At 41.3% G+C, this 12,225-nt stretch overlaps 1 protein-coding gene across 1 annotated transcript in view; it reads left to right on the top strand.

The window, feature by feature from the left end:
• The window catches only part of Lama1 (laminin subunit alpha 1), a 164,067-nt gene that overhangs the window by 94,524 nt on the left and 57,318 nt on the right, over window positions 1-12,225 (top strand). Inside the window, exons 19-29 of the mRNA XM_047526974.1 lie at window positions 525-736; window positions 3,301-3,407; window positions 3,720-3,900; window positions 4,551-4,687; window positions 5,753-5,989; window positions 6,987-7,130; window positions 7,614-7,793; window positions 8,656-8,841; window positions 10,034-10,161; window positions 10,799-10,919; window positions 11,886-12,023. Of these exons, the coding sequence (XP_047382930.1) occupies window positions 525-736; window positions 3,301-3,407; window positions 3,720-3,900; window positions 4,551-4,687; window positions 5,753-5,989; window positions 6,987-7,130; window positions 7,614-7,793; window positions 8,656-8,841; window positions 10,034-10,161; window positions 10,799-10,919; window positions 11,886-12,023 (1,771 nt within the window). The remainder of the gene's footprint in view (window positions 1-524; window positions 737-3,300; window positions 3,408-3,719; window positions 3,901-4,550; window positions 4,688-5,752; window positions 5,990-6,986; window positions 7,131-7,613; window positions 7,794-8,655; window positions 8,842-10,033; window positions 10,162-10,798; window positions 10,920-11,885; window positions 12,024-12,225) is intronic.

Raw genomic sequence — 12,225 nt, forward strand, 5'->3', positions numbered from 1 at the left:
AGACTTGCTGGGAGTTTTTAGACGATAGTAATCTTCTCCTGGAACTCATCTCAGTTCACACCAAGAAGAATATAGAAACAGCGAGGAGCCAGGACTTAACGATTCACATGTTTGAGTGTGCCATGGCTCCAGAAAATAATAAAGGCATTAGGTGGTTTGATTTAATAGTCGGTCTTCCTGTTCCTGAAAGCCAGTGTTTTTTCCCATGGGTAAGTCTCAGTGCCCAATTCTGGCTCAGCCCTTCAAGAGCTGAGTGACACCCCAGTTGGCCATGGTGGGCTAGAGTTGGCCCTGGAGGTGGTATCCACCCACTGGATTTATGCCTCATTTTGGACATGCTCCTGTTCATGACGAGGGGTGAAGACAATCTGTAACTCTCTGAATGTGGAGTCACATTCTTTCCACAGTAAATCTTAGGGAAAAGAGCCAGTCTGATTTATTAGCCATTCAGGAAGTCCCTGCAGAGTGGGATAGTGTCTTGAGTAATTGCATTTATCTGAACCTGTTTTTCATGTTGGATACAGATGCGCGGATGGTTACTATGGAAACCCAACAGTGCCTGGAGAATCCTGTGTACCGTGTGACTGCAACGGGAACGTCAACCCCTCCGAGGCTGGTCACTGTGACTCTGTCACCGGGGAATGCCTGAAGTGTGTGGGAAACACAGACGGCCCCCACTGCGAAAGGTGTGCAGATGGGTTCTATGGGGATGCGGTGACTGCCAAAAATTGCCAAGGTGAGTGTGTGGTCTATGAGTTCAGGGTCATTTTATCACACCTGAATCCCCGTCCATCTCCATCATGTATCAGGAAGGGCTCAGCCCAGGAGGTGACGTTGTCTTGAATGTTGCTTGTGTTCATGCTGGGTCTCTGGTTGATCCACTGTGAACTGACAACCCAGTTCTTCCCTCTCCCCTCTTCATTGGCTTGATTAGTTGCTGTCCATGGAGGTCAGTGTCCTAGATAGCATGCACCCTTCCATTCAAGGGGAAAGGGTTGCTTTTCAAAGTGAGCTCTGTTTGAAGTGACTCAGAGGAAGGGCGGGTGATGCCCAAAGCAGTTGTGGTTGTGGAGGAGAAGCCATGGGGCCACACGAAGCAGGTGGAATTTCAAGACATAGAGAAATCTGAAAAAATTAGCGTTCTCACTAAGATGGTGAGACTCCAAGCCTGAAATCGCTAACACAATGTTGGCACAGCTTGGTGGTCTGTTCACTAACTTCCTGACCCTCATGTTGCTTTGCTGAGTTCTACTTGGAGCCTTGAAGTTGTGAATTGTGTTGAATTCACAACACTGTGTGTTGTTCACAGTGAAGTTGATTTTCATTCACCTGTGATGACCTAGCCCTAGGACTGATAACAGCCCTCAGAATTTTTCCCTCCCCTTTGGAACAATCTGTGAGGAGTGAGTCAATACAAATGGCAATTATTAATTCTGCTAATTTCATGCAAATGCTGGTCTTACTCTGATATTACAATATGGAGACACAAGAGGGCGTTAGTGGTACAGAAAAAGTATTTCATAGGCATCCATTTGAAAAGATTGAAAATGTTTCACAGCCCTGGGCCCATCCAACTGCACTTCAACAGTGTGGCCACCTTAATTGGAATTATAGGGAGAGAGAGGTCAGTGGGGTACATTCTGCAGAAAGATCCAGTGAGGTGACGACTGAAATCTGCTCACTGAATTTATCACCTGGGACATCTCTAGAGACTTAAGGAAGCAGAGCTTTAGCAGGTTAGGAACCAGGAGGACACAAAGCAAGAGTCTGGGTGGACAGATGTACTAAGAGGAAGGAAAGACTATAGGGGTGCTGGGAGATGTCCCCTCAGGTGAAGAGGTAAGAGCAGGGTGTGAGGTAAAAGACGGATGAATGTTTGCTGAGAAGTTAGTGGAAGGTGCAAGGACGCAGCAGAAAGTCCCCAAAGGACAGCAGTGAGTGGGACCCTGGCATTTCACTGGGTTCCTACAGAAGCTGTAGCATTAACCCACTTACACCAGGGAAAACGGAGGGCCAGGGAGAGGCGCCTCAACATAAGCAGCGTGGACCATAGTTACGGAGGCCGGATTCCAGTGCCTTTCCCTTCCCACCCCCAGGTTCCAGCGCCACTCCTGCTGTTGCGCTGCCTCTCACTGAGCCTGGGCCTTCCGTTACCCGTCACGTTTTCCTTTCCTTTTCTTACGCTGTTATACAGGTTGATTATCCCTAATCTGAAATGCTTGGCCAGAAGTGTCCAGATTTTTAACTTTTTTCAGATTTCAGAATATGCATACACATAACGGAATGTCCTGGGGTTGGGACCCAGGTTCAAACATGAATTCGTTTACTTTTCATATGCACCTTATGCACACAGGCTGAAGGTGATTTTGTGCACCCCTTTTAGCGTGCCTGTCTTTTGACAGTGACTTCGTATATGAAGTCAGGTGTGGAATTTTCCATTCATTACATCAAGCAGTTGCTCAAAAATATTTGGATTATGGAGCATTTCAGATTTTCAGATTAGGGATGTAGAACCTATATCATATGGACAGATGTAAGTTTTCAGACAAGCATTCACAAACAGTCCCTTGAATACTTTGTCAGTGAACATATTAAATATTATGAATATTAAATAATATGAAATATGTTAATGCTCACCTTATGAATTAAACATTTTTGGGACCTATTAAATTGCATCACTTTGAATAGCTGAGGGACTTTATAACTCTAAATGTTAATGCTATGACCAGGTAAAACTGAAATTCTAGCATGAAACTACAAATAACTCAAGATTTATAACAGGGAACTCTTCATTAAATTTTGAAATATATTCATATATGCCCTATCTGGATTGTTTTAACTGAACTTTAATGTATTATGTATATGTTTGATTGGAATGGGAGTGAATGACTAAATTGATTGAAGTTTCCATTGCATGTTTTTAATTGAAATTTACTGGCATACACTAATACCTTGTTCAAAAATAACATGGTGCTCATGAAATTGGTCCAGGTAGTTTGCTAATTGTTATCTTAATAGCTTCAGTATTATTATCTGTTATTATCTGAATGGCTTGAATATTCTTTTCTGATAGTTCCTTCCACTAACTCTGTTTTAGTTTACTCTTCAAAAAATGCTAAATTTTATTTATTGCAAAGTAATATATACAATATACATATGTCTTATTAGGCATTTATTATATACATATTTATTTAGTTTCATGATCTGGTACATTGAGTGTTTAACATTTTGGACATTGAAGGAGCTGACTACAACTATAACCAGAAATAACCCTTAATATGTCCTGTATATGTGTGTTAGCCTGTGATTGCCATGAGAAAGGTTCCCTTTCTGATGTGTGCCATCTTGAGACTGGACTCTGTGAATGCAAACCCCACGTGACTGGACAGCAGTGTGACCAATGCCTGGTAAGATGCTTATGGTCATTGCATGTAATTAAAATATCTGTCAGTGATATGTAATTGATGCCTTGACCTGGATTCAAAGGAAAATTGAATTCATGACACCTGGAAAAGAGCTCACTCCTGAGCATGGTTGGTACATGCTGCACCTCTCCATCTAGAGAGCACGTGGTCACTGGGCAAAGGAGGGGAGTTGAGTCATGAATACTTTATGATCTATGGAGCAGCCTGTGTGTGATTTGGAAAACCTTCTTGTGTGCATATTCGCTTACTAAACCGCATGTTGGCTTGTGTGATTCTTCCCCTTCTGTGACATAGCCAGGCTATTATGGGCTGGACACAGGGCTTGGCTGCTTGCCCTGCAACTGCAGCACCACAGGCTCCACCTCGGACGAGTGCACAGATGAAGGCCAGTGTCACTGCATTCCAGGTGTGGCTGGGGAAAGGTGCGACAGGTGTTCGCGTGGCTTCTATGCCTACCAAGATGGTGGCTGCACACGTAAGCTTTTGAATTTCTTGTTTGAGGCTTGCTTTTGAATTTCTTGTTTGAGACTTTGCAGGACTCCTAGCCTTTCTGGGCAGCTCTGTTAGCTTTGAACTAACTTTCGTGACCTTCCTTTACTTTCTTCTTTACACATACAGGTTTTCATATCTTTTTTCTGTTTCTGATCCATTTCCAGGTATAAGCTTGAAGTTCGGTTTGGGCTCTGCTGCCTACTAATTGTGTGAGCTTGGATTAATTACTTAACTCCCCTTAACCTTAGTTTCCTCATCTGTAAACTGGAGAGGCTAATTATAATCTACGCCAGTGAGTTTTTATAAGGACTGTGTGCAAAGCCCTTGACATGGAATTTGGCGCATAATAAATGATCAATAACATTCAGTCTATCTGTTCTTCCACCCACTGAGATATTTTTCAGTCTTTTCCTGCTCTGTCCCCATGACCTCTCATCCAGAAGCATCTCTTGACCTAGAGGAATAGGAACCTCTGTGAGATACAGAGAGATCTCTGAAATCATGAGCTGTCTTTTAGAAACTAGAAGAATTATTCAGATTATTAATAAAAGGGACATAACTTGTAAAATCAACTCTCACCCCTTTAATTCCATTGATCATCCAGACCTGTAATGGTGTTTGTCTTTGTTTCAGCCTGTGACTGTGCTCATACACAGAATAATTGTGACCCTGAATCTGGAAAGTGCATCTGCCCTCCTCATACTCGGGGTCTGGAATGTGAAGAATGTGAGGAAGGGTACTGGGGTCTAGACCTGAATCATGGGTGCCAGGTGGGTGCTAACATATTTCCATTTTCTTAACTGAGAGTCCCTAGGCTATAGTTAAGTTTTGTTCCATTTCTTTTATCCATTTGGTTCATATAAAAGCTCAGTGCAGCTGGGCTCATGTTGTCCCAGCTACTCGAGAGCTGAAATGGGAGGCTCTCATGAGTCCGGGAGTGAAGGCAGTCTGGGCAACATAGTGAGACCTGTCTAAAATAAACAAGAAAGATTCAGTGCAGATTGTTGGAATAAATGCGGAAGTGCAACACCCTTCAAAACCTTTACATGGAGTTTTCTGCAAAAGCCCAGTTATAAAATTGAAGAATAAAAAATCCAAAAATGTTTTTAGTGCCCTTTAAATATATTCTTCAATGTATACAATTTTTCAAAGAGAAAGTCATAAGTCGGTTTATGGGGGGATTATGTCCAATCTTTGAGGGCTCTAGTTTTCCATGAGTAAAATCCTTTGATTAGAGTTGGGGATAATTTGTTTTGAAAAAATTGCTTGACCTCTAAAATAATTTTGCTAGATTGTTTGGACCCTCTTGGCTTTATTTTCAGTTCAGTTTTGGCCCAGTGTACAAGTGACTTTAAGATGCCCAAATGAAATTAGGCATGGTGGCACACACCTATAATCCCAGCAATTTGGGAGGCTGAGGCAGGAGGATCACAAGTTCAAAGCCAGCCTCAGCAACTTAGCAAGACCTGGTCTCAAAAAAAAAAAAAAAAAAAAAAAATCATGCTGGAGATGTGGCTCAGTGGCTCAGTGGTTAAGCACCCCTAGGTTTAATCCATGGTACCAAAAAAAAAAAAAAAAAAAAAATAGAAGCACAAATTGTCCTGCAATGCAGTCCCTGTCTCCTGTTAGTACATGGTAAAGAGGATCCATGGAGCAATAGTGAGAGATCAATTCATTTATATAATTTTCCCACATTTAGTGTTTTTTCCAAAATCCAAATATGTATATATTATGAAAACATAAAATCTGCCTTTTTATTTAGTTTCATTCTCTCCTCTCTCTCTCTCTCTCTCTCTCTCTCTCTCTCTCTCTCTCTCTCTCTCTCTCTCTCTCAGGCCTGCAATTGTAGTCGTGAGGGGTCCACCAGTCCCCAGTGTCACATGCTTTCTGGCCATTGCCAGTGCAAACTGGAATTTGGTGGGCAGAGCTGCAATCAGTGCTCCTTGGGTTACAGAGACTTTCCCAAATGCATTCCCTGTGACTGCGACCTGAGGGGGACGCTGGTGGACACCTGTGACCTGGATCGGGGTCTCTGCAGCTGTGTGGAGGAAACTGGCACCTGCTCTTGCAAGGTATTTGCCATCCACCCTCCACTTACTTCCTTGCCCCTCGTCAGTATGACTCTTGGGTCTTGACTGTTTCAATGAGCAGCTAGATTTTAAACACTTCCTCTAATGGTGTCTCTCTGTATCTGAGTTTTAAGTCTGTGAATGCTTTCTAAAGTGATGGAAAATTCTTAAAATGGAACTTCTGCCATTTACTACAAGCATCAAGTGGTGGGCCCACTTTGAAAAACTCTTAGTTTTCTCACACAGGTTCCAGTGGGCTGTGACTAGTCTATCTTGAATATACAGGTAAAATAGAGAACAGGATTTGAGAAGATTTGTGACTTTATAGCTATGAAGTAGTAAATGCTCTCATATGTTTTGGTCAGAGTAAAGGAAATTTATGTGTATTGTTTTCTCAGTAGTAAGACTCCAGTTCCATTTTTGATCTTGTGCGTGTCCCTTGGCTTTCCCAAAGTGCTTTGTTACTAGGAGGCTATTACCACCTTCTCTGGTCCTTATGCAAGGAGGTGAGGGTAAAGTCAGAGGGTAAAGGATGGATGAGGGACTGAAGATGACAAAGGGGAATGTCATGGAGATACCATGGAGTGGGAATTGGAGGAGCATCAGTCTCTGTGTGGTTGGCTTGCTGCATCTTAGGATACATGTTCTCATTATGGATGATCAGAGGAGCCTTAGCAATCACCCAGTTAGGGGTGACTTCCAGAATCACCTGGGGTCTCAGGGTGGGTTCCAGAGATCCCAAGAGATTCTCATCAGGGACTCTGTATTCTCAAAGGCTTCCGAGATGATTCTGAACATCCTCCATGTTTGGGAATCACTAACTGAGTCTGTGAGAACTGGTGCTCACAGAGGTCAGTTAGGGACCTTGCCTGAGAAAGCAGCAAGTTGAGAGATGCTTGTGGGTCTAAGATTGTTTTTGTGTTTTATTTTGACTCTGTGTGTACAGAAATCGCATTTCCTTTTTTCAGGCATTACTGAGTCCACTCTTTGTTCCCTTTAGGAAAATGTCTTTGGCCTCCAGTGCAACAAGTGTCGTACCGGCACCTTTGCCCTGCATGCTGACAACCCTCTGGGATGCAGCCCCTGCTTCTGCTTTGGGCTGTCGCACCTCTGCTCAGAGTTGGAGGGATATGTGAGGACCCCAGTAAGTCACACACAGTTGAAATGTTCAAACCCCCTGCCCTGTGGGTGTTGGGTGGGGGTCAAGGGGACAGTCAAGTACTTACTGCCATAAGTTTTACCCTCATGGTATCAGAATTCATTTGGGTTAGTATATCAATCCAAGCTTCACTTCTACTGTCCAGGGAAACAAATGGAGCTTCATTGTTGCATCTTAGCTGATCTGTCAAAGGCTTCACTTGGCATGTAGGACTGTAATCACCTCAACGGTCTCCTTCACATGATTGAACATGGCCCCGGCGTAGCAATAATTTGACCCCTATGTTCAGTAACTTAAAGCCCTTGCAATTTCATTTTTAATCCAGATGTTTTGTTTAAAGGAAGAGCCTCACTGTTCCTGTCTTAATCATGAAGCTGTTCTGTCTCTGAGGCAGTGGTGGAATCTGACACATCACGCCTGAGCGCTGGATTCACCATCTGAAGTATGTTTTCTTCTTTTTATGACTAGGTGACGCTGGACTCCAATCAACCTCTTCTGCGTGTGGTTTCTCAAAGCAACCTGAGGGGCACCACTGAGGGGGTGTATTACCAGGCCCCCGATGTCTTGCTGGATGCCACAACGGTCCGTCAGCATGTCCACGCGGAGCCGTTTTACTGGCGGCTGCCAGCTCAGTTCCAGGGAGACCAGGTAAGGCACACACCCAACCTAGAACTGGTGCTCCTCTCCCCGGGATGGGGGCTCTGGGTACAATTTAAAATCACAGTAGCCTGTGCAGGCCTGTCATTAAGAAGTGTGATTATTGGGATGCTGGGGTTGTAGCTCAGTGGTAGAGCACTTGCCTAGCATGTGTGAGGCACTGGGTTCGATTCTCAGCACCGCATATGAATAAATAAAATAAAGATCCATCAACAACTAAAAATATATTTAAAAAAATAAAAGATGTGATTATTAAATTCATTTTCTAAGAGGGGATAGAGGTGTTTATCACTTACAAAATTCCCCACAATTTTGGGGACTTTTCAAGTCTATTAATGTTTTAATCATTTCATTTTACTATTTCCTTAAGCATTCCTTCAACAAACATATATTGTATTTACAAATATCAGCTTAGTACCAGCCTAGGTGCCACACTGTGTCTCAAGCATCATCACTCATTTCGGGGGGGGGGGAATCCATATAAAACAGTTATCACTTATGAAAGATATAGTTTGAATTTTTTCATTAGCTAAACATCAGAGGCTATGTATGAATTCACCCTAACCTTTAAAATTTGCGAATATACACTCCGTGCTTCTATGGAGATCATTTATAATCCAAAGGAGTCTTGAAAATAATTAGATGTTATTGCATTGATTTGTTTTGGAGCCCACTTTGTTGATCAAGAAGAACTAAACAATCTACAGTTGAGTAGAATTAGACTTAAGCAAATTCTGGACAAGATATTTCATGTATGGAATATAGGTTTAAGATGCAAGATTTCTTTCATATAGTGGAAGACTTACAACACTATGTTTTTAAGAGAGATAAACAATAATTTGTTCTTTAATAGCTCCTGGCATATGGTGGCAAACTAAAGTACAGCATGGCCTTCTACTCTTCTGATGGCATTGGCACCTCCAATTATGAGCCTCAAATTCTCATCAGAGGAGGTCGAACCAGAAAGCAAGTCATTTACATGGATGTACCAGCACCAGAGAATGGAGTGAGACGGGACCAAGAAGTAGACATGAAAGAGGTGACTGTGATCTTTTAATATATGTTCCTTTAAGAAGTGATCTTTGCGGGCTGGGGAGATAGCTCAGCTGGTAGAATGCTTGCCTCGCGAACACCAGGCCCTGAGTTCGAACCCCAGTACGGCAAAAAAAAAAAAAAAAAAAAAAAAGTGATCTTTGCTATCTCTGTAATGAAAACTTGAAGCTACTAATAAGAAAATGAGAAATATCTTGGTATTAAACTTCCCCTGGGTTTAGCAAGATTTCTAAAAGCTATTCCAATTTCATACCCTCAGGAAAGATATGCAGTAGTCCTTCCTTATCACAGTTTTGCTCCCTACATTTTCAGTTACCCATGCTCAACTGAGGTACAGAAATACTAAATGGAAAATTCCAGAAATAAACAGTTCATAAGCTTTAGCTTGCACAATTTTGGGGATAGCATGACAAAAATCTCACACCATCCTGCTCTGTCCTGCCCAGTGGGCCAGTGTATCCACACTGTGTATGCCACCTGCCCATTAGTCACTTAGAAACTATCTAGGTTGTCAGATCACTGTAGTGTTCACTCAACTCTTATTGTATGTAATAATGACCCCAAAGCACAAAAGTGGCGATTCTGGCGATTTTGTTATAGTGTATTTTTATAATTGTTTTATTTTATTATTGTTGGTGTTAATCGCTGACTGTGCCTAATTTATGAATTGAACATTGTTATAGGTGCGTGTGTGTAGGAAAAAACATAGTATGTATGGGATTCAGTACTATATGAGGTATCAGATATTCACTGGAGGTCGTGAAACAATGCCCCAGGGCTAAAGGGGGACTACTGTGTTAGGTTTCTACTAATTTAATGGGAATTGCATCTTAAATCCTTTATCTTGGTGCACTAGCTTCAACTTGCATAGTTATGATGATACAAAAATCTTTGGACTTTGCTAGAATTCAGGTAGTGTCTCTTCATTCCTGTAGCACCTGTTTACTGAATGTTCACTGTGTGCTGAACACTGTCTTTGGTGATGTCTTTTCTATTGAAAGTATTGACACCATGCCTGCCCTGGTGGAGGTTACAGATCTTTGTTAGTTAAACTTAGTGACATGCCCAGAACAGGGTTCATTTATAATAACATTTATGAAATTTATATTTTCTTTCTAAGGTCATTTGCCTATGAGAATTTGTACTCTTAATTTAATTGAGTATATTCTTATCCACAGAATTTTTGGAAATATTTTAACTCTGTTTCTGAAAAACCCGTCACACGTTCGGATTTTATGTCCGTCCTTAGCAATATTGAGTACATCCTCATCAAGGCATCATATGGTCAAGGATTACAGCAAAGCAGGTATGTAGAACTTCAAACATTTTTTTATTTGACATTGAACTGAAAGCATTTGATTCACTTCACTCCTACTACATACATTATTAATATATGTATCTCTGTTCCTAATCCAAACTTTGCTAAATGTTGATATCCTTATGGAATAGGACGCGTGAATTACAAATTATCCACCTGTCGTGCTAATGTAATTATAAAATATAAGCCTATCATGGTGGAATCTTAGATGAAGATGAAATTTTTTTTTAAAAATTGCCATTTTCTGCACTTAGATGCTGCAGTACCCAATATATGAAGAATATATGAATATATATGAAGAATACTGTCACCTACTCATTTAATATGTTAGCCTGTAAGAGACCTATTAAGTCTTGGCCAAACTAGTATTTGAAGAGGTCTTTCAAGTACACTTTCCACAACATTATATTCAAGTTCTAAAATGTTGATTGAGGGCCTTTGCTGTGTAAGGACATTGCTATTGCACTTTAAGGCATTTTGTTTATAATCATGGGAAGGAACTACTCCACACTGGGAGGAAATCGTTGGTTTAATATATATGCAAATGTGAAGTCACATACAGTGCTTCTAGAAAGTGTTTTCAAGTATTAACATCTACTCTCTTCTTCCCACACTGGTTGCACAGAATCTCAAACATTTCAATGGAGGTTGGCACAAAGGCTACTGAGCTGCACCCTAAGAGAGAAGTGGCTTCTCTGTTAGAGAATTGTCTCTGTCCCCCTGGCACAGCTGGATTCTCATGTCAGGTAGGGAAACCAGTTAAAATCTGTTTCCTAGTTTTAAATTGAATTGTGCTTGTTTATAGCAATTGCAAAGGTAGAAAAGAACTCATGTGTATCCACGATATCATTTTTTTCTTGAATTAAAATTTTTTTCTAAATTGTGTTCCAGTCTATACAACATCAGATTTAGCATCCTAACTGTTCTTAAGTATGGTAGCCATCAGTAGTGTTAAGTACGTGCACATTGTGGTTTAACCAATATCCAGAACACTTTTCACCTTGCACATCTGGAACCCTGCACCCATTCAAAAACCACCCATCCCTCTCTCCTACCCTACAACCACCATTCTACTTTCTGTCTCCATGAATTCAATTACTGTAGGTTCCCCAGATAAATGGAATTGCACAGTATTTGAATTTTTGTGACTGGCTCATTTTAGTTTGCAGAATGTCCTCCAGGTTCATCCATACTGTAGTATGTGTCAGAATTTCTTTCCTTTTTGAGGTTGAATAAACTCCACTCTGTGGTTATACTTATTTTATTTACTAAGTCTTCTATGGTCATTTGGGTTGCTTCCTTCTTTTGGCTATGATAAATAATACTGCTGTGAATAGGGGTATACAAATACCTCTTCGAGTTCCTGCATTTAGTTCTTTTGCTAGATCATATGGTATTTCCATTTTGAAGGAACCTCTATACTGTTTAGCACAGCGACTGCACCATTTTACATTCCCACCAGCAATGCACAAGGGTTCCAATTTCTTCACCTCCTCACCAACACTTGTTATATTCTGTTATTTCTATAGGAGGCACCCTCGGGTGTGAGATGGTATCTCATGTTTTGGTTTGCATTTCCCTCCTGACAGTGATGTTAAATGTTTTATGTGCTTATTGGCCACTTGTATGTCTTCATGGGAGAAATGTGTTTAAGTCCTTTGCACAGTTTTTCATCAGATTGTTCTTTTCTCCTCCTTTTTGTATTCCTTCAGGACTGTGCCCCTGGATACCACAGAGGGAAGCTTCCAGAAGGCAGTGGCAGGGGACCACGCCCTCTGCTTGCTCCTTGTGTGCCCTGCAACTGCAACAACCACAGTGAGACTTGTGACCCCGAAACTGGGAAGTGTCTGGTATGCTTGTTTTTGTGGGTGTTTGCCTAAAGTTTAGAAGTAGCACAGGCACTGAGTGTTTAAATTTCTGCTCTAGGGTCATACCAGTTTCTTGGTTTAGTGAGAGGTTAAATTTACCTAAACACAACATGTATTTCCTTCAGAAAGGCTTAACTAAGTGATCTGACAGAGTCAATAGAAATTCTTTTATAAATGCTCCTTC

The sequence above is a fragment of the Sciurus carolinensis genome, chromosome 15, assembly GCF_902686445.1.
Source record: "Sciurus carolinensis chromosome 15, mSciCar1.2, whole genome shotgun sequence".
Taxonomy (NCBI): Eukaryota; Metazoa; Chordata; class Mammalia; order Rodentia; family Sciuridae; genus Sciurus; species Sciurus carolinensis.